Source organism: Drosophila hydei, unplaced genomic scaffold (assembly GCF_003285905.1).
Source record: "Drosophila hydei strain 15085-1641.00,03,60 unplaced genomic scaffold, DhydRS2 tig00000315-arrow-arrow-pilon, whole genome shotgun sequence".
Classification (NCBI taxonomy): domain Eukaryota; kingdom Metazoa; phylum Arthropoda; class Insecta; order Diptera; family Drosophilidae; genus Drosophila; species Drosophila hydei.
Window position 1 is genome coordinate 770,824 of NW_022045707.1, and position 24,893 is coordinate 795,716.

Below are 24,893 nucleotides of genomic sequence, written 5' to 3' on the forward strand. Positions count from 1 at the left end.
ACTCCTACAGCTTCAAGACCAAGGGCAACTTGACCAAACACATGCAGTCGAAGACGCATTTCAAGAAATGCATTGAACTGGGCATCAATCCAGGTCCCATGCCAGCAGATGGTGAATTCTTGGACGTCGACGTGGAGTTCGATCAGCAGTCCTCGACTTCGGCAGGCGGGCGCACTTCCTCCATGGCCGGCGATTCAGCTGACTCGGATGATTATAGCGATAACGAGTCGGAGAGCAGTGGTACGTGGCAGCTAGCCAATTATAGCTAAAGATCGGGTATTTCCTAGTCGAGCACTTCCGACTAGAGCACTCTTATTCTTAGCTGTAAGCCTTTGTCCATATGTCTAAAACTAAACTACTTTTCTTCGTCTACAGACACAGATGAATCCAAGTCCCGCTTGAAGGAGCATGAGGCAGCTCGTGGCTTGCTCTCGCTGTCGATGACGCCGCCCATACCACAAAGTGTTTCACCCTATCCCGCGCAGCTGGAGGTAACTATGTCCGCAGCTAGTCCAGCGAATAGCATTGGCTCTGCTGGCGGCACTTCCACGCAGCCCAAGCGCCAGGTGTGCTCCTTCACCTCGCCCAAGCCACCATTCGACTACCAGAAGCAGGAGCAATACTATTCGAATCCCGAGGAGTCCAAGCCAAAGCGTCAAGTGCCCACGGATGAGAGCAGTGCGCCAATGGACTTGACTAAGCCAAGGCAAATTGCAACTGCCACAACAGTAGCAGCAGCAGCAGCAGCAGCAACAGTTGCTGCCATGGAACTGCCCAAATCTCAGGCACAACAGATGCGCGATGTCATCTTTGGCGCAGGCAACAATGAGTGTGGCTTTATGAAGACTCTGATCTCCGTCTCGGACAAAGTGCGCATCTCAGCTGAAATGGAAGAGCAGGCGAAGCGGGAGAGCGAAGGTGAAGATGTGCTGCTGCAGACCTATATCAAGGAGCAGGCGTTGCACAATGCCAAACGGAAGCACAGCTTATATAGCAGCAGCAGCTACTTGCTGACCACCACCAGCAGCAATGCCATCAGCACCTGCAGCAGCAGCAGCAGCAGCAGCAACATGCCCATTGTCAGCAGCTGTCAGCAGAAGGTTGGCTTAATACATCATGAAGTGCCCATCATAGAGGTGCACGAGCCGGAGGTGACAGAGCAAGAGAGCGAGAAGGATCGAATGGAGCGGAAAGCGATTGCCGTGAGCAGCCAAGAGAAGCAGCAGCAACTTGAGGAGCGAAAGCAGCAAGCAGCAGCAACAGCAACTGCCCAAGCTCCAGCTCCAGCTCCAGCTCCTGCTCCAGTTGCAGCCACACACAATGCCAATTTGCCAGCTGCTGTGCAGCAGCCAGATGCCATAGATTTCAAAGGTGTGCTAAGCAGCAGCAACATCACTAAACCTATTGTCAGCGCTGCGACACCAGCAACAGCTGCTGCTGCTGCGGCAACAGCAACAGCAACAGCAACGGCTATAGTAAAAGTGTTAGCAACTGAAGAAAGCTACAAGTCGAGCAGCGAGCCAGCAGCAGCAGCAACAGTAATAGCAACAGCAGCAGCAGCAACAGCAACAGTTGCTGTCACAGCAACAACTGCCACAACGACAACACCAGCAACAACAACAACCAGCAGCAGCTATGGTGGACGTGTTGTGCCAGCACCGCCGCCGCCAATCGCCAGCGATGCGCGTCCCATTTGCCTGCTGTGCAGCAAAACGTTCCAGCGCCAGCATCAGCTAACGCTGCACATGAACATCCACTACATGGAGCGTAAGTTCAAGTGCGAGCCGTGCAGCATCTCGTTTCGCACGCAGGGACATCTGCAGAAGCACGAACGCTCCGAGGCGCACAGGAATAAGGTGATGATGACCTCGACCTTCGGGGTGCCAACCACATCGAATCCACGCCCGTTCGAGTGCACGGATTGCAAGATTGCCTTTCGTATACACGGACACTTGGCCAAGCATTTGCGTTCGAAGACGCATGTCCAGAAATTGGAGTGCCTGCAAAAGCTGCCCTTCGGCACGTACGCAGAGATCGAGCGGGCGGGCATAAGCCTGACAGAGATCGATACGAGCGACTGTGAGAATTCGTTGATATCGCTCAAGTTGCTCGCCCAAAAGCTGCTCGAGAAGGATCCAAATAAGCTGAGTGGCTATACGACGCCGTCGGGCATGCTGCAGCTGGTGGGCGGCGAGATGCCAGCCGCCAATCAGGACAGCGCCTCCGAGGATGGCTTCAGTGCGGCGAACAGCGCAGCTGCCTCGGCCATCGCCTCGCTGGACAACGATAGTGCCGGCAATACGCCACAGCGTGCCAGCTCCATGTCGGAGGATGAGACTCTGACGAATGGGCTGAGCTTAAAGCGCCGCCTGCCCGCCAGCAGCTTCAGCAGCAGCAATGGCGATGAGAGCGACAATCCGCTGGAGACGAGCGAGAAGCGTGCGAGAAGTAATACAAACGAATTAACTTTGCCAATTGTCGGCAGCAACTGACAATATATGTATATGCTGCAGCATACCTGAGTGTGGCCTTACGCCTGGCCAGCGCCACCTGGCCTCAAGCCCAAGCCCAGGACGAATCCTATTCCAAATTCCAAACCCAATCAAATACCAATTCAAATCCAATCATCGAGCCACAGTGGCTGCGGCAATGACCAAAACATCAACGAGCGCATATCAAATGTCTAAGCATATCGCATTTGGGCACACAACAAAAACTCTAAAACAACACACACACTCACACACGCGCACACACATACACAAGACTTCAACATGAAAAGCTTTCAAGGTGAAAAGCTGTTTAAAATGTTAACTTGTTGACACTTATCAATTGGGCCACAAGCGTTTAAAAAGCTCTTAGATCAGAAGAAAGCAACTTAAAAGCTTTAATGTGCTTTAAAATCTCACGCGATCCAAAGCTTTAGCTGAAAATTTTTAATTGTTCCAAATTAAAAAAACTTAATTCATAAATGAGTTTTTTAAAAATATTTTAAAGCCTTCTTTTTTTTAAAGTCACAGATTAAAGCATTCGCTGAGAATGTTTTTGTATTTATAGAAGCTCCTCAAAATGTGATCTACTGTAGTGAGCCAAAATGAGTTTTCAATTCGAACCTGTGTACAAACTTTTATTTTCTATCTAAATCTTTTTTAACCGAAAAAGTTTAAGCTCAAAGCTATGCTTCAGTAAAGAGCTTTGCAATCACGTGGTTTGTATTCAGTTAAAGTTTTTATACATTTGCAGAACTTTATCGAAAGATGTTTGTCCTCGACAGCTTTAAGCTTTAATGTGCTTTTGCTTTAAAATTTACAAATTTGAAGGTTTGCGTTTGTTACTACCAAAATCTCAATAGAGCTTTACATTGTGGAAGTTTTCAGCTTTAAAAAACTTAAAGCCACTTAAAGCTTTTTCAAACCTTTCGAACATTTCTAGATGACATTCAAAGCTGTGTGTGCGGCTTTCTACGTGTGTGTGTTAATATATAGAAAAGTCAAGCATATGTACGATATACTATATACTATATACCATATATATATACATATGTATAATGTCTAAGGGCAACTGAAGTATTTAGTTTAGTTCATTGTCAACTCTCAGCTACGAAAAAAGTTGTTTCAACTCTTACTTTATATATATAAACAATATATATATATTAGTATATATACATACATATATGTACAGTTAGTCCTAGATAATATCTATATATATATACAAGCACATAATATTAAAGTATATCTAATTTATAATTTCTTTTTCGAAATGCTATAAAACAACAAAACTCCTGAAGTGCTGTGAGTCGTATCTATAAAACAAAAAATATAATTCTTATGTAAATATGTTTAAAAAATATTATTTAGTTTAATCTAAGGCTTAGCCCAACCACCCACCATCCTATATATAAAAAAAAAGTACCCAACTATCCTACCTAAAACCAAGTTCTTCCTAATTTTGAAGTTAAAAAAACTTTTTTTCAATTTGAAAACAAACACCAATTTTTTTAAATTTAAAAGTTAATATAAACAATTTTTATATTTTATTTTGTTGAAGCAAAAAAGGGAATTTCGTTTTTTAGTTGAAAAAATTACAAAATTTGTTTTTAACTTTAAACATTTTAATTTATTTATTTTAAATTTAAAAAAAAAAAAGAATTAAAAAAATATAAATATTTTTATTTTAAATTTAAAAAAATATTTTGGTTTTAAATTAAAAAAGCAACGAGACCACGAGACTCATTTTTTCAATTGTTTGGTTTTATTAAATAACAATATAAATTATGTTAAAAAATTAAGAAAAAAGATTAAAAAATTAAATTACTCTAGTTAAAAAATTATGTTGTCATATATATATTAAGTTTTGTAGGCTAGTTAAATGCACGCAGATAACGTTTATAGAAATTTAGAAATAATGCAAATTATTGTACAAAAAACAATATATATATATTTAAATGTATATGTATGTTAAACAAACAACAAAAATGAAGTGATTTATTACATTATTGTAAAATATATCAAAAAAAAAAAAAAAACAAAAACAAAACAAAACAAATAAAAAAACAAAACTGAGTATGAAAACTTTACAAACAAAAAAAGAAAATGACAAAAAATAAAAAAATCAATGTGAAAAATTTTAATTTTACTGTTTTTTTATTACTGAAATCACATTCGCCAAAATGGTAAGTGGGAGAGACATGACAGTGTAACCAGTGCAGGGGAAAGAGCTTGAAATAGGCAGAGCGAGACGAATGCTATTTCACCAGCAATAAAAAGCATGAGCGCAGGATGACAATCAAAACGAACATAAAAAGAAAAAGTGGAAAATACGTCGAATATTTATAAAAGCTTAGGCTCAATATTAAAACAGAACAATATCATTAATAATATTTATTAAATTTATGTTTGAATTTGATTTGTTTTGTTTGCGTCGTGTGGCGACTCTTTTGCTGCAAATATCAAAGTATACTAACGCACACATATGCAAATCTGGCAGACCATTAAATAGGTCATCTCGCTCTAACTAACATAATTCATAACTTAATCAATTGTGGTGATCTGTATATCCTTTGCATCACATGCAAACACACAGCCACACATATGCACACATATATATACATATGGCTAAATTAGGGGTATTATATAGTTTATTAGCCATTTTGAAAGTTTGTAAGGAAGAAGGAAAGATAGAAAGGCTAAGTCGGAGTACTTCAGTTACTGGTGCAGTGACTTCAACTTTACCCAAGTATTAAAAACGTTTTTGAAAGTACATGTATTCCTGAAATGTGTGGAAATAGTTAAAATTGCTGATAGAGAGAAGGGGAGCGAGGGAGAGAGAAGGTGTCTTACTAGTAAAAAGGCTGAGCCCAGTATCAAGGCGCGCTCCTTGGCCGTCAGCTTGGGATCGCTAAAATAAATATTTGTGGTATATTGCGATTTGCTGGCCAACCATTTGTGATCAATAGAAGCGCGCAGATCGCCACCAGAATGAATCTATATAAAATAAAAACATGAATATAATAGAATATATGGAGAATTATATATGTAACCCACCCTGAAGTAACACTCCTTGGGCAAACAATAGCAACAGAAGCCAGAGTTTGCGGGTCCTTCGACGCAAAAGACTGGTTGATGCGTATTTCCATCTTCTATGAAGAACTCTGGCTGTGTAATGGTGGGCGATTGCACGACACGACCCAGCACATTGCCAGGTGGTATCCAAATCTCCAAGTTCTTTGGCTGACAGCAAATGGCGCCCAGAGCAAGAGTCTTGCGGAATACCAATGCCTCCTGATGTGTCTTATCGAGCAAGTGCATCTGAAAGGGCCGTCCGGAACCCCAGATCATGCGATTGTTATGCGTGGAGCTCTCGGAGGCTGCAAAGATGGCATCACCCAGAGGCGAGCGAACTACATAACGGTTCTCTGACGAAACAGCCGTGAGCGCTGAAGAGTATTTATATAGAGTTCGATTAGCTAATAGGTAAATTATAAATTTGGCTTACTCACAGTCATTTAACTCAAACGTTTGCTCTATGTGTACAGACGGCAAATCGCCGAGGCAATCATAGCCAGCCAAAGGTATAAAGGTGCGACTTCCAGCAACTGTTGAAATGGGCAAAGGTATCCGAGGAGTCTCTATAACGATAGTTGAAAATAATTATGAAGAAGTATAAATATAGCAATTACTGTCTTATATAAATATAAATCTATATAATATATAAATACTCCTGCCAACTAGCTCAAGTTGGAAGTGCTTGATTAGCAGACACCCTGCATTCGTAGATACATACATACACATGTACATTAATACACTCATGTACATACCTACATAAAGAGTATATGTGTATGTGTATATACCTACATACAGTGTATAGTAATACAAAAATATCCGTTACAATCTCTAGCAACTGAAAGGCAAAACTCACCTGTAGTTGGTCGCGGCTGTGAGGTTATGCTGATTTGTCCATCATAAACTGGAAGTAAGAAAACAAAAAAAGCAACAAAAATCAATTGGCATACTTAAATGGGTTAGCGAAATTCTTATAAATCGATCATTTGGTCAATTGGAGGGCTACACAAAGAAAATGTTGATACGGAGTTCATAAAACCAAAACAGAAACAGAAACAGTTGCTGATAAGATATAGATACGGGCAGTTTGTACCTGCTGACACACACACATACTAAAACAAGAGGCCATATAATCCAATTGTAACATATACAACTAGCAAAAATTATCAGTTACTAAAATAAAATATTAAATATGAATCATTAGCATTCCAAATGAAAATCTTCTTGGGTTTTTATATATGGTAATATAGATATTACCTCGTGGTTCGTTAGCTGAACTTGTTTGAGCCACACGTATTTCGCTGTCGTATTGCAATGTGCGCACTGCATCATTTTGCAACATTTTAATATTTTCTTTATTACTTTTATTCAATGAAATACTCCGTTTTTTAAACGCTTCTTTACAAAAACAGATCAACGGACAAACTGTGTGACCAACACTATAGAGCTTTTAAATACCCAAATATTATGTTTTATAAGCGCGTATTTGGATTACGCTGCTCCCGATTGCGTTACTCATGTTTGCGTTAACATAGCGCATAAAAGATCACACAGGTGGCCACAACAAATACTCTCGAGCACAGCTGTAGCAAAAAATTGGTCAAAATATAAATTAAATTTTTGTATAAACCTAGACTCTTTGTGCACACAAATTTACTTAATGAGGTAGCAGCAGGTGAGTTAAAGTGCGGCTTAAAGCTACGAATTAAAATTGAAATTAAAGCACCAGTTGTTAAATGAGCCCAAACACAAACAACTAATGAGCTGGTCACTGAGTAAGGTGGGGGCGAAAGAGAGAGATAGTGAAAGAGCGTATATCTTTAACTTACGGTTTAGTTTAAGTTCATTTGACCAGAAAATAAGAAGTATGATTGGCATTTGTACGTGCGAAATGAGTTGCTGCACTCGGTCTCTGAGAGTGCGATTGTCAAAGAGAGAACGAGAGAGTGCTTTGGTTACGCTTACTTACGGTTAAATGCCAGTACATTTGAACAGGCAAGGAAGAACAAGACGGCTGATTGGTATTTGTTATGGTTTAACAACGTTTTAGTTAATAAACAAAAGAGTAACTAGTCACTTGATGTGTTAACAACTGTTACTATCTCGATTGTGGGTAATCGAGCAGTGCGCAGACGCTGGAGCGGCATAAACAAATGTGCCTTCCACCTTTAGACTCCTTTTACGCTGCCATAACGTCAGTTTACTTCTGGCTATAGCAATAGCCTGGCCGCGAACGCGGTCTCTCGTATCCACGCCCCCTCGCCCACACACAAACACACACACACATATATATACAACAGCAACAAGAAGATAAGACGGCAATGTGCAATAATCAATAAACGTGCTGTTCGAAAATAAAAAACTTCCAATAAAAGTAATCGTAGATTAGATCAAAATTGTTGTACACTGTATTTCGTGTTAGTTACAACAATCCTTTAATTTTACGTCTTAACAAAACGAAAAAAGGAAACAAAAACATTTGCTAACTCTCATATATTTTTTACCAACAAAAAAGGAACCGAAGGGGGTTGGTGCGCTCTCGCTCGCACCCTTTATGTGAGAGAGGAGCAGAAAATAAAAAAACCTATGCATATAAAAGCCAAGTGTACCGTTACGCGAAATAGTAAAAATTTCATTTAAACGCAAGTAGGAGTACGTGAGGAGAGCGCGCGTGGGTCATGTCGTTGGAGGATCCGTTTTTTGTTGTCAAGGAGTATGCATCTTACAACACTTGCAATGCCAACACTCACAAACAAATTCTGATGCAACCCTGTGCCCCACTCCCACCTTCTCTTTTCCTTCCCATTGCCCTGTTCTTGTATTTGCAGCGAGGTTTTTAAAGCGCTGAATAAGACACGCGGCCTTTATCTGCGTTGGCGTGAGCTGGGCGAGAACGGAGGCGCCGAGGTTGAATGGACCACAACGGAGCTGCGTAATTCGTTGCGCAGTATTGAGTGGGATCTCGAGGATCTGGAGGATACGATCAATATCCTTTTGCTAAAACAAATCAAAGAATATCTTCTCTTTTGTTCTTCTCTCTTGCAATTCCTTAACTCTTTCTCTCTCGCTTAGCACGCATTGTTGAGAAGAATCCTACAAAGTTTCGCATTGATAATCGTGAACTCTCCAGCCGGCGACACTTCATAGACAACACTCGGGATGAGGTCAAACAGATGAAGGATAAGATGAGCCTGAACCGGAACAGGGACAGAGATATAACTGCACATCAACCACTGCTCGAAAACGAACGCAATCCCAGCCTCAATCACAATCACAATCACAATCAAAGCAACGATTATCATTCGCACAACGATCGCACCTATTTGGTTGACTGTCCCAATACGCAATCTGTGGCCAATACTATAGCTGGAACTATGTCGGCGGCAACGGCAGCAGCGGCCGCTGCCACTCGGCACAGTGGTACCAAATACTCCAAACTTGAGAACGCTCTAGATATTGATAGTCCCAGTCATTATGGAGGCAATTTGGATAGTCCGGGCCATCGATATGTCGGCGAGACGGTGTCCATACAGCAGCGCATGATCCAGGGTCAGGATGAGCAGCTGGACATGATCAGTGATTCCATTGGCACCCTTAAGACTGTTTCCCGTCAAATTGGCGTCGAATTGGATGAACAAGCAGTTATGTTGGATGATTTTGGTAATGAGTTCGATACAACCGAATCGAAGCTCGATACGACTATGAAAAAAGTTGCCAAAGTTTTGCACATGAATAACGGTAATTATTGTAATGGCTAGCTTCGAAAAGATTTTGAAAAATTTTACCAAAATGAAATATGAAAACGGCTTAAAGATACGACGGGTGTAGATTGACCCTCGTAAATATTTATAAATATCAAAATATTTGCTTTGTTAGTTCAAAAACTTGTTAAACTACCATTCAATCTTCTATATGTTATACATCAATTGTTCATTATTTTCTCTCTTTCTCTCTTTGCAGATAAGCGACAGTGGGCCGCCATTCTCATACTTTGTGTGCTGTTATTGTTTGTGATAATTTTGTTTATTATTTTGTAATTTTATTTGTTTTATTTTTCTCTCTGTTGATTGTAGTGTAAATTCTTTAGATTTATATACATATATATATATATATATTTGAAATAAGTATAATTGCAAATTTTAAAGTGAATTCAAATATTTTCTATATATATATATATTTTATTATTATTAGCCAGACTACAAAACTTCTTAGCTGTATATACACACACACGTTTAAACATTTATTAACAAAAAAGAAAAAATGAAATCACTAATAAATCGGGTGTAAGCGTATTTCCAAAGACAATTTCCGGCGTAGGCTAAACTGTAACACTTGCTAAACGGTACAATGTATATGTATGAAAAAGAATATATCTGTATATCAAAGAGAGTTATTTAAAAGACAAACAAAAACCTGTATGCAGTTGAGTAAATATATAAATAATTCATAATACAAAACAAATTGTATTTAGTAACAGCTGCCAGGACTACTGTTAAAGGGTAGTATTCCTCAAGACTATGCTAAGCTGCTGTTATTTTTTGCCAACCGGTAAACAGCAATAAGTGTGACCAGTGCTTAGCTAGTAAAAAACACTAATAAAATACACAATGCAGTTTGGAGGATCTCCTAGGAGTACGTTTGTTTTTGTTTGGGTGTTGTAATGCTCTCTTTCAAATGTGAATATTTTTCTTTATTTCTAAAAGTTATATTATATATTGTCTTTCCATGGACGGTGGCAATTTTCGTCGAAAGACACAATCCTAACGGCTTTTTTTTTACGAAAAAGTGTGACCAGCTCATATCGATCAAAACAAAACATTTAACCATTATGCGCAATGCAAATTGGAGGATCTTTAAGAAGTCCATTTTCATTCCTTGGCGGTTTTCGTATTACATTTCAATTGCAAGTATAGTCAGTAATATAAATAAATATTTTCATTTGTGTCTAGAACTTATATTTAGGCTACCCATGAAACGCAATAAAAGCAACGCAGCAAGCTCTGCCAAAAAGAGACCGAAAAATAATGAAAGAAGCAGCAGCAGCACCAGTAAGAGCTCCGGTAGCGGCAGCGGAAGCGATGAAGAAACAGTTACGATTACACCAGAAAAAAAGACAAAGCCAAACTACAACAGTTTTGACCAATTCCTCAGTCATATACAGGAGCAACGTCTAAAGGCTGCTCCCAATATACACGAATTTGCTTTCAGAAAGAAGCGAGTCCGTGTTTTGAGCTCGGCTAGCGATGTAAATGAGCAGTACAAAGGTGGCGTTGTCTATTGGATGTCACGGGATGCACGCGTTCAAGACAATTGGGCACTACTCTTTGCACAGCGCTTGGCATTGAAACTGGAGCTGCCTTTGACGGTGGTCTATTGTCTGGTGCCCAAGTTCTTGAATGCTACGTTAAGGCATTATAAGTTTATGTTGGGTGGCTTGCAGGAGGTGGAGCGGCAGTGTCGAGAACTGAATATTTCATTCAAGCTGTTGCTTGGGCCAGCTGTGGAGCGTTTACCGCAGTTTGTAAATGACGAGCAAATAGGCGCTGTAATTTGTGATTTTGCACCTTTGAGGCTGCCACGCCAGTGGGTCGAGGATGTTGTGAAAGCTTTGCCAGCTAATGTGCCTCTTACGCAGGTGGATGCCCACAATGTAGTGCCCCTTTGGGTAACCTCCGAGAAACAGGAGTATGCTGCTCGCACAATACGCAATAAAATCAATTCGAAGTTAAGCGAATATCTAACCGAATTTCCACCGCTGATTAAACATGCGCATGGAAATGTAAAGGGCAGCCACGGCGTTGATTGGACTGCTGCACACAAGATGCTCAGCTGCGATATGTCTGTGGATGCTGTGGAATGGGCTCAGCCGGGCTACACATCTGCATGCAAACAGCTCTACGATTTCTGCACTCGGCGTTTGCGTTTATTCTATGACAAGCGCAATGATCCCATGGCGGACGCTCTATCTGGTCTCTCACCCTGGCTCCACTTTGGCCAAATATCTGCACAACGTTGCGTCCTCGAAGTGAGCCGTTATAAAACCTTATTTAAAGCATCGGCCGAAGCCTTTTGCGAAGAGGCGATTGTGAGACGAGAATTGGCGGATAATTTTTGCTATTACAATGAGCACTACGATAATCTAAAGGGTCTACATAGCTGGGCATATGAAACTCTTCAAACGCATCGGAAGGATAAGCGTAGTCCTTGCTATACTCTGGAAGAATTGGAACAGTCACGAACCTATGACGATCTGTGGAACTCGGCCCAGTTGCAGCTGGTAAAGGAGGGCAAAATGCATGGATTTCTGCGCATGTATTGGGCGAAAAAGATCTTAGAGTGGACCGAAACACCAGAGCAGGCTCTAGAGTACAGCATATTGTTGAACGATAAGTACAGTCTGGATGGACGAGATCCGAATGGATATGTGGGCTGCATGTGGTCCATAGGTGGCATTCACGATCAAGGCTGGAAGGAACGTGCCATATTCGGTAAGATTCGCTATATGAACTATCAGGGATGTAAGCGCAAATTCGATGTTAACGCATTTGTGATGCGTTACGGAGGAAAGGTGCACAAAAAAGAGAATTAAAAAATGAAGAATTTCTAAAGTTCATAAAAGGAGGATTAGCTATATGCTAATCAATAACAATTAAACTATTTAAGCGTTTCACTCTTTTCTAGCTCTTAATTGTTAAACACCTAAATGAAAAAGTGTTCAATGTACAAAAAATTTCAATTGTCTGTTTTTTCATTCTTTCCGCAATTCCATTTTTAATGTTTATAAAAAGTTGATTAACATCTATATGGGGGCCACACGCTAGGCGTCTAATCCTTTTCAGCAATTTTGGTTAGATGATCCTCAATCTCCTTCTCATCGAGTATACGAAACTGCGGATTTGACTTGCTCACAACGCCAATTTCAATGCCATTTGGCTTAAAGTCGACAGCTAGAACACTGGACAGACAAGTGATGGCCAATTGTATGGCCTTCTCCTCGGATAAATTATTTTTGTACTTCTTTTCTAAATAGCTATTGGCCTCAATCATTTTAGCACCCACCGAACAGGCACGGAAGCCGCAATAATAGCCAGCCGGATCCGTTTTGTAGACGCATGGGCCCAACTCATCATCGTAGGAGATTAAAACCATGCTGCAACCCAATGGGCGCATCTCCGCATTCTGGGTATACACCTGGTTGATATCTGCAATGCGACGACAGAGCACATCAACGGGCATATTGTAGCCGTACTTATAACGGAAATTGGCAGCTTCATAGCGTGCCTTTTGCACCTGGGATCGGGAGTCGGCTGTAAATTTTCAATATTAATTAGGGGTATACTATATGTTGATGGGTTGGCGTATACTTACCAATACGTCCGGTCATAACGGAGCCAATTTCCTTAGTAATGCCAAACAAATGGGTCACAGTCTCTGGCACAATATTCTTCTCTGTCACCTTTTTCTGGGTGGCCACAACGGCACAGTCGCCGCTCTTCAAAGCCACCGAAGTGATGTTTTCCTGAGTAATGGCCTTAAATGCATATTCTAGATATGCATAACTAATTGGTTATTGACTTCATAAATTTATATACTTATTAAAATACTTACCCACTTGATAGAGGCGTCCCTCTGGCGAAAAGATTGTAATGTGTCTGTCAAAACCGGCTGAACTTCCTCGGGACATTTTTGTATATTTTTAAATTGCCTAAAGCAGCAAATGGTTTAACATAACGAATATAAACTATTTTTATTTCGTACTCACCTTTACTTTATTTAAATTTCCAACCAAGTTTTTTAAGTGTGCTTGGGTTTCCTTTTGCTCACGGCAGAAATTTATAAAGTCATTGTTGACTAGGGCTGACAAAATATATCGAATTATTGCACGATAACACGCCACACATTTTGTGCGAATGTCAATAATTGGACTGACTATCGAAATTATTTGCGAGTCTGCGAATGGCAAACGAAGTGGATTAAGGTAAATATAAGATAATATAAAAATAAAGTATTAAATTAAGCGTATATTAAAAGTGTTAAATTAAGTATATGTTTACACGGTCCGGTGGTTACGCATTACGAACATGCACGAGGATGACTTGAAAAATCAATTGACCATTGCACGCAACGAAATAAACAACTTGAGGTATAATGAAAAAAAACCAATTCCCTCATTTTGTTGAAGTTCAAGTTCAATGTTATTTATATACCTTGTTGTGCAGACAGCAGGTGCGCAATTTACAGCATGTACAGCGCAAGGACATTGAGACAATAAACCGGCTGCTGCAGGATTTTCGTTGCGAAGGCTGTGCCAAGGCCAAGGACAACCTGCAGGTGCGTTGCAGGTGAGTGGGAAAGCTATTGAAATGATATTAATGCCAATGCCAAACAGCAGAACAGCAGCAATGATAACGAAGATGTCGCTCACTTCAAGCCCATTGGTATAATACGCTCAGACTTCCCAGAGAAACGCGCTGTGCCCCGGCAATCGAGCGTGGGCAATCGCCTACGCAGCTTTATACAGCTTAGTGATGACACTTTTACCAACCCGGAGCATTCGCTGGAGGGCCTAGCCGATTTCTCCCACATGTGGATTATCTATCATTTTCATCGCAACAATGCACATCCCAAGGCAAAGGTTGCACCGCCTCGTTTGGGCGGAGAACGCGTTGGCGTCTTCTCCACACGTTCGCCGCATCGGCCTTGTCCCATTGGATTGTCGCTGGTGGAGATCGAAAGGATTGATGGTGCTAGTATAAGCTTCTTTGGCACTGATATGGTGGATGGCACGCCTGTACTGGATATTAAGCCATATATACCATACTATGATGCACCTGTGCTCAGCGTAGATTCAGGTGTGTTCGACAACATAAACTTAGATTTGTTGTTTCTATTGATTTTCCGTTGTCTTCCACCAAAAGGTCGAACTGCTGCAATGCCCAATGAAAACAATGCCGACTTTTATGGGTCACGACAAGAGCCTGATGGCGAAGAATCTGATTTGGAATTGTATGGCGCCACTGGCTATACGGCCAATAATATAAATCCCGATGGTTTAAGCGGACAGCCACCACTGCCGAGTGCAGTGCGTGTGCCCAATTGGGTTGTAGCCAATCATCGTCTCACAGTTTGCTTTAATGAGCATGCCGAGGCACAACTGCTGGAGCTGCAAGTGCATAAGCAATGCATTGTGGACATTTTGGAAGCGGATCCACGTTCCGTTTATCTACGCACAAAATATGGCTCACAGATATTTACATTTCAACTAAGCGAAGTTACAGTCACTTGCAAATTTGATGATAAAGCTGGAATTGTCACTGTGGTTCAAGTGCGGCGCAATGAAAATATACAAGTCGCTGTCTTGGATGCTGGAGAGCCAAACAATTCCTGATGGAGCCGTGCATTTAATATAAATAATACAGAATATAATAACTTCAAAGGTTTTTAAAACTGATTCGCTTGCGTAGTAAAACAGAAAGTTAATTATCTCTGTGTGTGTTTTAGCTTAAGTATTCAAGTTGAGGAGCTTTAAAAATGTAAACTGTTTCGATTATGTATAATATATGTATATGAGGCATATGCGCTTATAATGTAACAAAAAGCAATGATTGTGTTTAATTTTAGTTGATGTGTTAAGCAATATATATATGTATTAAGTTAATTTAAACTTATATTCTTTGTAGATGAGTGATTCCATGACTTGGCTGGAGTTTCTTAGTCAGGCTAAGGGATTTCTGGCTATATCTTCAAAATTAAATGACAGCTGGCAGCTTATTGAAAAGGTAAGTCTATAACCACTCTATGAAATCGATATTGTAACTTCCATTCTCTGTCTTATAGGACAAGCATGAGCCTAATACTTTCCTGAAATACGCTCAGAAAGTCAAATATAAAGATGAGCTGATAAATGTGGAGTATCACATCGTATACAGCATTTCTTATCAAGTGCCCATGCTTTACCTACAAGCTCATCGATCAGGTAAGTTGACTCACATTTATCTATCGATTGTTATTAAGTAAAGTTTTATCTAGATGGTGGCCTTTTGGATATAGAGGCCACATGGAATCTTTTTATGCCAGAAATGCCTCGTAGCGATCTTTATCAAATGTTAACGCAAATGGAACATCCGGTGCTGTTTCGTCCTTTTATGACGTTGCATCCCTGCCGCACCTGCGAGATCTTATCCCAGTTTGGCAAACAGAGTACAAATCTTATACTAACCTTTATAAGTATTTATGGACCTTATGTTAAGCTAGAGTTATCAAATAGTTACGGTTTGATTAACGAAGAAAATGAAAAATATGAAATGAAAATGTAATTTAAACATAATATCTATGTATGTAAATATAACGTTAAGGCTAGATATAAGTATATACAGTCTATATGATATATATTAGTATACTTTGAAATTCAAGTCAAACATTGTTATTTATATCTGTTATATTTATAAAGATTCCTGAAACGAATCGAGTCTACACATAATTAGATTATTCAGATTGTAAAAAATCTATACTCACTTTGTAAGCATACGTTCTCCATATGTAACCTTGTGTTGAAGACAAAGATTAAGAAATAAAACAAAATGAATTGATAATAACATCTATATACATAGATTGTATTTATTATATGTGGTTTGTTTTAAACATTGATTATAGGCATTGGTTTACATAGATAGTTATGATCTTTAGTTGTATGCTATGTTCTACTATATATATTTTCAAACGCCTTGGCACAATTTTAAAAACTCAAATCAAGGAGTTTGTAAATCATGAAAAGCGAGTTTTTAGCACTTGAAGCTGCATAATGGCACATATATGAATTTGCTACACTAAAAACTATAGATGAGATGACATATTTATATTGTTTAGTATATATACAAATTGTAACACATATTATATATTACTTTAATTTTAAATTCCTTTTTATATACAATTATTTCTAAAGTAGGTTTTCTTTTTTTTATAATATTTTTGGATTAATTTTTATTTTTGGATAGTATATTTGATATATATTTTATTTTGCTTTCTAGGTTTAGCTGTAAATAAATACATTTTTAGTCTGCTGTTCTATAGCACATAGTTCATTAGCTTATCCATATAAAGAGTATATATTTGTTAGCTTTAGCTTCTTCTAATAGTAATTTGTTTATATTTCTTCTCATTTATAATTAATGTTAACTGGCTACTGTGTGGCATTTGCATCCCATTGAAAGCTTTGTGGGCTTTAGGATTCGCATTCGAAAAATGTTTTGTTTGCAAAAGAAATCAAACGGATTTTTATGTAGACCTATATATATATAGTTGCTTGCATTATAAACGAAAACAATGTGATATATATTTTTATATATTTATGTGTATTTCGTATGGTCTTGAAACAGTTTCAGTTGATCAATCAATTCATTTATAAATCATTTAAATGAATGGTTTCTACTACTAAAAGTATTTTCTTTACTCGTTGTTTAATGCTCGTTCACAAAATGATAATGGGTATATTGGCATTGTACAGTCTCTGGCTGTAACTCCGTCTGACTAGAGATTTAAATCTGGATTCTGTATTCGTCGGACATTTAAAAAACAACCAAATTCTTAACGCATTTTAGTTGGTTTTGTGAGTTGAACGAGTATTATGCAGTCGAGCATGGTTTTTTTCTACACCTTTAGCCTAACAGAAAGCTATTATATAATGGTTGAAAAGTTATATATAATGTGTTTGTAAGTTTATTATTTTAAAGGTGACATGATCGAAGGTTGTCAAAAAATTACTCAAGAAGTATAAAAATCAATTTATTTTAATATATATTTGGTGTGCCAAATCGCTCAAACTGTTAATCTGCCCTCGCACAAAGTGTTATTATTTGACTTCAATTTTAAGTTAATGTAAGAAAAATAAAAAAATTAAATTATTTCATATATTATTTACAACGTTAACTTGGTAAGCTTGCATAATAAAAACGATGAAAACAATAAAAAATTATTTTTTGGTATAAAATGAATATATATATTTTAAAATTTTTCAAACTTCCTCGTATATATATATATTTATATATATATGATAAGACAACTGAGTATTGTTAATGCTCTCGTATGGTTAGTTAAAGTAGGTACTATGTGGGTAAGTACATAAGTATATATATATAAATGATTAGCATAATCTTTGAAATATCTTAAGTATTCTATGTATATATATACATATATATCTATATATTTGGATGTTAGGAATGATTTTTTTTAAATATATCATTTAAATTTCAACTATATCAAGTTTTAATATATATACATTCATAAATAAGCACAGTATATGTTTAGGAACTTACTCACGTCTATCTGTGATCATATATATATTGTTCCGATTGCAATTACTTTATAAATATTTATATATATATCTAATGAGAATCTATAACTAATTTCTAAGATTCGCTTTAGATATTGATTCGATTCTTAGATTCGTTCAGTTACATTTCGTTATGTATATATATGTTTCGAGTAGTTATATGGCACACTGCATATATCTATATATATATATACATATATGTATGTGTATAGTACTATATCAATTGTATTTTTATTTTGGTTTTTCATATCAAAATTCATTTAAAGCTTGACCATTTCATTGATATTTGTTTTTTATATATCAATTTACATATTTTTTCTTTTGCTTTATATACAAAATATATAATAAATAAATAACATATATGTGTATGCTTCTATGCACTACTGTGTGTCTTCAAAGAAAAATTTCATAATTTCCCAATTTTTTAACTCAATTTTTCAAATGAAATTTTCAAGCCAAATTTAGCCAATGATATGTTTTTTTTTTATATTTTTAAATATTTTAGGGAAATAAATTCCTTTTTTTAAATATATTGAAGCACACAGAGCATTTTGCAACAATTTTATACTCGTTCACGTAGTTGAAATATAAGACTGTATTTCACGCAATGTGAAACAAAGGGACTTTAAAGATTTGCTATATAAACTCCAAGCTTACTGCTTTCTGCTTACGCACACTTAGAAGCGTGACAAATCTGAGCTAGAATCGAGAAGCCCTACAGATCGATACATGATTTGCGCTCATTATGACAAGAAATTCATATAACTTAGTCCAGTTGTGGACGTGGTAAGCCGGAAAGTCTTTCGATTTTGTAACGTGAACGAGCATTGAGCAGTCGATTGTGCCCGACTATTAAGATCTTAATTTTTGTTAAGCTAATTTCGACGGATTTAAATGTAAATATGTATCTATGTAAATGTGTATGTATAATTTATATATATATGTTTTTATATATATATTTTTTAAATATTTTCTTATATTTTTTTTTCGTGTTTAAACTTTGTGCATTTTATTTTTGAAAATTCGCACTACGATGTTTTTTGTTTTTGGTCTCATTTAAGTTGCATTATTGGACAAGTTTTGCATGTGTGTGTGTGTGTATGTGTTGCTTACAGTGCCTAATAAATACATGTACCAATCTATATATATCCATATACACATATATATATATATTTATATATATATATATAGTACATCTAAAGCTTTCACGTGGTTAACACTGAGATTTCCTATATCTAAATTTAACTAAAGCTATATATATATGTATATATATATATATAAGTTAACACATAACATTTAATATAGGGTATTTCATAAGTTTATAACCAACCCTCGCTATCGCGTGTTTCGTAAGTTAAGAAACAGCCCTCGCAATTGCGACACTGCATACTTTGTATCAGCGCGCTATAACTGCAATGGTCAGCGGCGGTAACCAGATACTTTTGTTTACTGCAAGAGTTTCCGTTATTGCCTAAGATTGCTGAGTCGGCTTGCCGACCATGACATTGTGGTGTGATGCGAGTTTTGGCTTAGCTTAAGTGAAATATTCTATGTAGCTAAAAATCAGTTTTGCATTGAAGTTTGAAGAATAAACCCGCACTACTCCGGCACACCGCCGTAATCAAATTGTTATATTTCTGATCATTGCTGAGCCACAAGGCCAGTTAATAGAAAAGGGGGTGAAGTCAAACCCTCCAACATAATCATCATAAGAAGATTATAATTACCCGATCAACGCTGGACCTGCCACCGACGCCTAGCTCATAGCTGGACCAGCAACTTATTGATTAAGACTATAAATACCCGATCAACGCTGGACCTGCCACCGACGCCTAGTTCATCGCTGGACCAGCAACATATTAATTGGCGCCCAACGTAAAAAAAAAAAAAAAAAAAAAAAAAAAAAAAATTTTTTTTTTTTTTTTTTGGAATTTAAATCATGTAAGTGGATACTCCAGCCAACATTTTTTTTTCAAACACAAAATTTCTTAAATTTACTTTATAAAAAATTTGTTAGTACTAGTGAGTATTTCGTATTGCAACAGATTAGATTATAATAATCAGAACCAAGTTTCTGAAATACGTGAGAGTGGCTGCTCTGAGAATTTAGGCTGATAAAAATACTTAGTGTTACTTTCTATGTGTCTAATTCGACCCATCTTTTGACGGCCCGTTTAATTTTTCGCGGCCACTGGCCTGCGCATGCCACGGTTCAGCCAATATAGAAGCCCTCGCGAGCAATCTAGCGACTCAGATTCCGACTGTGACACTCGTATCAGAGTTCCGTCTACAAGACTTATACCGGCAGTTCCTCCACCATCAGATAGAATGGATCCAGATCAGCTTAGGGAAGTAGTAAGAACGGCCATCAGCAATGCCTTAGCCGAACAGGCCGCTGCAAACCAGCAGAGGGAGCAAGCATTGACTCAAAGAATTAATGAGTTAGCTAAACAAATAGCAGCAACAAGCTTTGCCACCCCACAAGTAGTAGCATATTCTGCTATAGAAATTAGAAACGATATTCACTGTGACGAGCCGCTAGATGCCGTCAAGTGCTTACCTGAGTTCGCAGGAGCACAGGAATCTTATGTATCTTGGAGGCAGGCAGCATTAGCCGCTTACGAGATCTTCAGACCACATAATGGCAGTTCTCGTCATTATCAGGCTGTCATCATTATAAGAAGCAAGATTAGGGGCCCCGCAGACGCGGTGCTGGCCTCATTTGGTACTGTACTGAATTTTGATGCGATAATAAATCGCCTAGATTTCACATACAGTGACAAGAGACCAATTCATGTCATTGAACAGGAATTAGGTACCTTGAGGCAAGGTGGCCTGTCCCTGCTTCAATATTACGATGAGGTGGAGAAGAAACTCGCTCTTCTCACTAACAAAGTTAACATGTCATATGAGCCGGCTTTAGCAAAGGGCCTATGTGAAAAATTCCGCGACGATGCGTTGCGTGTGTTCATATCGGGTCTCAAGCGCAGTCTTACAGACGTGCTCTTTGCAGCAAAGCCCAGAGATTTGCCTTCAGCACTAGCTCTCGCACAAGAAGTCGAGTCAAACCATGAAAGGTACGCATTCGCGGCTAACTTCGCAAAAAGTCTAGAAGACAAAGAGCGCAAGCCGCATGCAAAAGCACAGGGTCACCAACAGGAGAGGCATTCGCAACAAGCCGAAACACAAGCTAGCGGTACAAAGAATCCGCACTTTAGCAAGCAAAGCAGGGCCCCAGTGCAGTCTGACCAACGAAGCAGCAGGCAGCACAATAATAATGGCGCACCGGTGCCCATGGAGGTCGATCCTTCCTTCTCAAGGGTCTTGCAGCCCACTCAGGCCCCTGCTTACGCGAATAGGAAGCACCCCGCATCTGACCGCACAAGCGGTCAGAGGAATCAGCAGAGGCTGAATCACGTCACACAAGACGTGGGACAGGGGGCAGAGGCGTATGCTGATGCCGCCTCTAGCGCAGCGGCACAAATCAATGACGATAGTTATGACTCTGAAGCCCTCAATTTTTTAGGAGCAAATCCCTGCTACCCGTCATCAGACGAAGAGTAGCAGGGACTGACATGCGATTCCTCATAGACACGGGCGCGGCCAAGAATTTCATTCGGCCACACGAGGGGTTGAAAGGCGTCCGCTCGGTAGAGTCCCCCTTTAAAATTCATTCCATTCACGGCGAGACACAAATCACACACAAATGCTTTGTTTCAATGTTTGGGTTAAAGGCAACCTTTTTTATTCTGCCGGACTTATCAACTTTTGATGGGATTGTAGGCCTTGACCTGCTAAAGCAGGCAGCTGCTTCGCTTTGTCTAGCTTCAGGACAACTTAAGTGGGGTACGGAGGTCGAACAAATCACCTTCCACACGTGCAAAAATGTAAATTTCACGAATGTAGACTGTGCAGAGGCATCCCCTTTAGCTAGAAGTTCTTTTTTGAAAATGCTAAAAGCTAGACAAAAGGCCTTTGCGGACCCAGACGAGGCGTTGCCGTATAACACATCAGTCGTGGCTACCATTAGGACCACAGATGAGCAACCGATCTATGCCAAGCTTTACCCATATCCAATGGGAGCAGCTGATTTCGTTAACAAAGAAATCAAAGATCTGCTAAAAAATGATATAATTCAAAAGTCCGTCTCTCCCTACAATAACCCAATATGGGTAGTAGACAAGAAGGGTACTGATGAAGCAGGCAATAGGAAAATGAGGTTGGTAATGGACTTTCGTAAACTTAACGAAAGAACCGTGCCTGACAAATACCCTATACCAAATATATCAATGATATTGGGGAATTTGGGAAGAGCCAAATTCTTTTCAACATTAGACCTCAAGTCTGGATATCACCAGATCATACTCGCTGAACGCGACCGTGAAAAAACCGCTTTCTCTGTGAACGGGGGGAAATACGAGTTCAAAAGACTCCCCTTTGGATTAAAGAATGCAGCAAGCATCTTCCAAAGAACCATCGACGACATACTGCGAGAGCAGATTGGCAAATTCTGCTATGTTTATGTCGATGACGTAATCATCTTTTCAGAAGATGAGGAATCCCACATTAAACACGTGGATTGGGTCCTAAAAAGCTTATTTGAAGCAAACATGAGGGTCTCCGTCGAAAAATCACGTTTTTTTAAGAAAAGCGTGAACTTTCTTGGTTTCATAGTCACCAGCACTGGCGCCACGACGGATCCCGAAAAGGTTAGGGCAATACAAGAGTATCCAGAACCTAAAACACTGTTCGAGGTCAGATCATTTCTAGGCCTCGCAAGTTATTACAGATGTTTCATTAGGGACTTCGCCGCTATAGCAAGACCCATCTCGAATATCTTGAAGGGTGAAAATGGAACAGTCAGTAAACATAGGTCCAGAAATATAAAAGTTCAATTCTCTGAAGTGCAGCAAAGGGCGTTTCAGAAATTGCGCGATATTTTGTCATCCGAGAATGTAATGCTTAGGTACCCCGATTTTAAGAAGCCATTCGATCTAACGACCGATGCTTCGGCTCACGGCATAGGTGCAGTTTTGTCACAAGAGGGTCGTCCTATAACAATGATTTCAAGAACATTGAAGGACAGCGAGGTTAACTATGCAACAAATGAGAGAGAGTTATTGGCCATCGTATGGTCACTTGCCAAGTTAAGGCACTATTTGTATGGGGTGAAAGACATTAATGTCTTCACTGACCATCAACCCTTGACCTTCGCAGTTTCGGAATCCAATCCAAATGCGAAGATCAAAAGGTGGAAAGCGCGCATTGACGAGTCTAATGCACGTATCTTCTATAAACCTGGCAAGGACAATCTGGTTGCGGATGCCTTGTCAAGACAACAGCTCAACGCTGTAAATGAACAAGAGATTGAGTCCTGCGCAGCAACGATCCACAGTGAGGTATCACTTACCAACACCATCGAGACAACAGATAAGCCCTTGAACTGTTTTCAAAACCAAATAGTTATAGAAGAGGCGCGTTTCCCCTTAAAACGAAGTTTTATTCTTTTTGGAAATAAGAAACGCCACTTGGTCAACTATACTTGCGTCGAATCGCTGCTAGACGAGCTCGAAGATGTAGTTTCACCCAAATGCGTGAATGCTCTCCACTGTAATTTACACACGCTTGCAATGATACAAGATACATTGGTTCGAAGATACCCGGCCACAAAGTTCTGGCACTGCAAAAATCGCGTAGTGGACGTATTGGCAGTTGGAGAAAGAAGGGAAATTCTCACGGCCGAACATAATAGGGCCCATAGGGCTGCACAAGAGAATATTAAGCAGGTACTCTCGGAGTACTACTTTCCAAAGATGGCAAAAATAGCCAATGAGATAGTACTAAATTGCAAAACATGTGCTAGGGCTAAATACGATAGACACCCCAAAAAACAAGAGATTGGGGAAACTCCGATACCCTCACATGTAGGAGAGATGTTACACATAGACATTTTCTCCACTGACAGGAAATACTTTCTCACTTGCATCGACAAGTTCTCTAAGTTTGCTATTGTCCAACCGGTCCCTTCAAGAACCATCGTGGATCTGAAGCCAGCGTTAATGCAGCTGATGAATTTTTATCCAAAAGCCAGATCCATCTACTGTGACAATGAACCGTCATTGAACTCAGAGACCATCGTGACTATGCTCGCAAACAACTATGGGGTCAGCATTTCAAATGCACCACCATTGCATAGCATCTCGAATGGACAGGTTGAGCGCTTTCACAGCACTCTCTTGGAGCTAGCCAGATGCCTAAAGATCGATAAGGGCATAAGTGACACGGTAGAAGTCATTTTACTGGCTACAACTGAGTACAATAAGTCGATCCATTCGGTCATCGACCAGAGACCAGTTGATGTGGTTCAGGCTCAACCAGATGAGCCACAAGAGAAAATACAAGAAAAGATCAGAAACGCTCAGATGACGCTTAGAGCTAGGGAGAACGCAAATCGGCAGAATAGGGTCTTTGACGTTGGTGACAAAGTTTTGGTCAAGTCCAACCGACGACTCGGAAACAAACTCACACCTTTATGTGATGAGAAGGCCGTGGATGCAGACCTGGGGACCGAGGTCCTCATTAGAGGGAGGGTGGTCCACAAGGACAACCTAAGATGACTCTTGTTTTTTTTTATTTTTAAGCCACTAGGCAAACTTGTATAAGTTAGATATAGTTTTTCAATTTACTGTTAGCCACTTGGCATAGTTTTTATTAAACATTTTTGGTGGTGGGCAAACCTTTTAAAAAAAAAAAGGTTGCTAAAAAGAAAGGAAACAACCTTATTTCACAGGTTGGGATCCATAGTACTCCTTTTCTTATCAGTGGCTTCGGCACATGTCACCGACTACTCGCGTGCCAAGTACATTCCCATCATCGACGGCGAAATCTTGATATGGGAAGAATACGCCTACGTTAGGCACTCGGCAAACCTCTCAGAATACGTGCGAATTGTGGAAGAAACGGTCAAATTAATTGACATGTTCCCGCTATCCCACATGAAAAAACTT

General features: G+C 39.2%; 7 protein-coding genes across 8 annotated transcripts in view; 5 read left to right on the forward strand and 2 right to left on the reverse strand.

The window, feature by feature from the left end:
* The window catches only part of LOC111599895, a 49,817-nt gene extending 46,876 nt beyond the window's left edge, over positions 1-2,941 (forward strand). Inside the window, exons 9-11 of the mRNA XM_030223846.1 lie at positions 11-240; positions 376-1,515; positions 1,612-2,941. Coding sequence (XP_030079706.1) covers positions 11-240; positions 376-1,515; positions 1,612-2,492 — 2,251 coding nt within the window. The 3' untranslated portion in view covers positions 2,493-2,941. The remainder of the gene's footprint in view (positions 1-10; positions 241-375; positions 1,516-1,611) is intronic.
* A 1,693-nt stretch (positions 2,942-4,634) lies between these two features.
* On the reverse strand, positions 4,635-6,984 carry LOC111599930 (phospholipid scramblase 3). Its single transcript, XM_023315779.2, has 6 exons — positions 6,816-6,984; positions 6,415-6,462; positions 5,996-6,124; positions 5,541-5,932; positions 5,337-5,480; positions 4,635-5,265 (listed from the first exon to the last, which is right to left on the reverse strand). Exons 1-6 carry the CDS (start codon positions 6,898-6,900, stop codon positions 5,236-5,238), a joined length of 828 nt encoding a protein of 275 aa, XP_023171547.1. The 5' UTR covers positions 6,901-6,984; the 3' UTR covers positions 4,635-5,235.
* A 639-nt stretch (positions 6,985-7,623) lies between these two features.
* LOC111599915 (syntaxin-6) lies at positions 7,624-9,613 on the forward strand. Its single transcript, XM_023315744.2, has 4 exons — positions 7,624-8,271; positions 8,387-8,544; positions 8,634-9,296; positions 9,519-9,613. The coding sequence occupies exons 1-4, from the start codon at positions 8,237-8,239 to the stop codon at positions 9,593-9,595; spliced, it is 933 nt and encodes a 310-aa protein (XP_023171512.1). The 5' UTR covers positions 7,624-8,236; the 3' UTR covers positions 9,596-9,613.
* A 751-nt stretch (positions 9,614-10,364) lies between these two features.
* LOC111599908 (deoxyribodipyrimidine photo-lyase-like) lies at positions 10,365-12,227 on the forward strand. 2 transcript variants are annotated; one of them, XM_023315732.2, is made up of 2 exons: positions 10,365-10,461; positions 10,521-12,227. In XM_023315732.2, exons 1-2 carry the CDS (start codon positions 10,394-10,396, stop codon positions 12,145-12,147), a joined length of 1,695 nt encoding a protein of 564 aa, XP_023171500.1. In that variant the 5' UTR covers positions 10,365-10,393; the 3' UTR covers positions 12,148-12,227. The 2 variants fall into 2 exon arrangements, with proteins under 2 accessions (XP_023171500.1, XP_023171501.1); XM_023315733.2 differs by having other exon boundaries at positions 10,389-10,465.
* A 72-nt stretch (positions 12,228-12,299) lies between these two features.
* On the reverse strand, positions 12,300-13,416 carry LOC111599909 (proteasome subunit alpha type-6). Its single transcript, XM_023315734.2, has 4 exons — positions 13,321-13,416; positions 13,167-13,263; positions 12,927-13,103; positions 12,300-12,865 (listed from the first exon to the last, which is right to left on the reverse strand). The coding sequence occupies exons 2-4, from the start codon at positions 13,240-13,242 to the stop codon at positions 12,384-12,386; spliced, it is 735 nt and encodes a 244-aa protein (XP_023171502.1). The 5' UTR covers positions 13,243-13,263; positions 13,321-13,416; the 3' UTR covers positions 12,300-12,383.
* A 47-nt stretch (positions 13,417-13,463) lies between these two features.
* Positions 13,464-15,887, forward strand: LOC111599910 (ubiquitin-like-conjugating enzyme ATG10). Its single transcript, XM_023315735.2, has 4 exons — positions 13,464-13,536; positions 15,239-15,337; positions 15,396-15,534; positions 15,588-15,887. The coding sequence occupies exons 2-4, from the start codon at positions 15,239-15,241 to the stop codon at positions 15,872-15,874; spliced, it is 525 nt and encodes a 174-aa protein (XP_023171503.1). The 5' UTR covers positions 13,464-13,536; the 3' UTR covers positions 15,875-15,887.
* Positions 13,751-15,221, forward strand: LOC111599894. Its single transcript, XM_023315716.2, has 4 exons — positions 13,751-13,784; positions 13,845-13,900; positions 13,951-14,410; positions 14,477-15,221. The coding sequence occupies exons 1-4, from the start codon at positions 13,751-13,753 to the stop codon at positions 14,944-14,946; spliced, it is 1,020 nt and encodes a 339-aa protein (XP_023171484.1). The 3' UTR covers positions 14,947-15,221.
* Positions 15,888-24,893: the final 9,006 nt, after the last annotated feature.

Excerpts from the sequence above, each read along its gene's own strand:
- LOC111599915 (XM_023315744.2), top strand. The coding sequence starts at position 8,237 with ATGTCGTTGGAGGATCCGTTTTTTGTTGTCAAGGA. Across the intron at positions 8,545-8,633 it reads GGATCTGGAGGATACGATCA|GCATTGTTGAGAAGAATCCT; the intron begins ATATCCTTTTGC and ends CTCGCTTAGCAC. Across the intron at positions 9,297-9,518 it reads AGTTTTGCACATGAATAACG|ATAAGCGACAGTGGGCCGCC; the intron begins GTAATTATTGTA and ends CTCTCTTTGCAG.
- LOC111599909 (XM_023315734.2), bottom strand. The coding sequence starts at position 13,242 with ATGTCCCGAGGAAGTTCAGCCGGTTTTGACAGACACATTACAATCTTT. Across the intron at positions 13,104-13,166 it reads GGGACGCCTCTATCAAGTGG|AATATGCATTTAAGGCCATT; the intron begins GTAAGTATTTTA and ends ATGCATATCTAG. Across the intron at positions 12,866-12,926 it reads CGTTATGACCGGACGTATTG|CCGACTCCCGATCCCAGGTG; the intron begins GTAAGTATACGC and ends GAAAATTTACAG.
- LOC111599910 (XM_023315735.2), top strand. The coding sequence starts at position 15,239 with ATGAGTGATTCCATGACTTGGCTGGAGTTTCTTAGTCAGGCTAAGGGA. Across the intron at positions 15,338-15,395 it reads GCTGGCAGCTTATTGAAAAG|GACAAGCATGAGCCTAATAC; the intron begins GTAAGTCTATAA and ends TCTGTCTTATAG. Across the intron at positions 15,535-15,587 it reads CCTACAAGCTCATCGATCAG|ATGGTGGCCTTTTGGATATA; the intron begins GTAAGTTGACTC and ends AGTTTTATCTAG.
- LOC111599894 (XM_023315716.2), top strand. The coding sequence starts at position 13,751 with ATGTTATTTATATACCTTGTTGTGCAGACAGCAG. Across the intron at positions 13,901-13,950 it reads AACCTGCAGGTGCGTTGCAG|AACAGCAGCAATGATAACGA; the intron begins GTGAGTGGGAAA and ends GCCAAACAGCAG. Across the intron at positions 14,411-14,476 it reads TGTGCTCAGCGTAGATTCAG|GTCGAACTGCTGCAATGCCC; the intron begins GTGTGTTCGACA and ends TTCCACCAAAAG.
- LOC111599930 (XM_023315779.2), bottom strand. The coding sequence starts at position 6,900 with ATGTTGCAAAATGATGCAGTGCGCACATTGCAATACGACAGCGAAATA. Across the intron at positions 5,933-5,995 it reads AACGTTTGAGTTAAATGACT|CGCTCACGGCTGTTTCGTCA; the intron begins GTGAGTAAGCCA and ends AATACTCTTCAG. Across the intron at positions 5,266-5,336 it reads TGGGCTCAGCCTTTTTACTA|GAATACATGTACTTTCAAAA; the intron begins GTAAGACACCTT and ends CACACATTTCAG.
- LOC111599908 (XM_023315732.2), top strand. The coding sequence starts at position 10,394 with ATGCAAATTGGAGGATCTTTAAGAAGTCCATTTTCATTCCTTGGCGGT. Across the intron at positions 10,462-10,520 it reads TTTCGTATTACATTTCAATT|GCTACCCATGAAACGCAATA; the intron begins GCAAGTATAGTC and ends ACTTATATTTAG.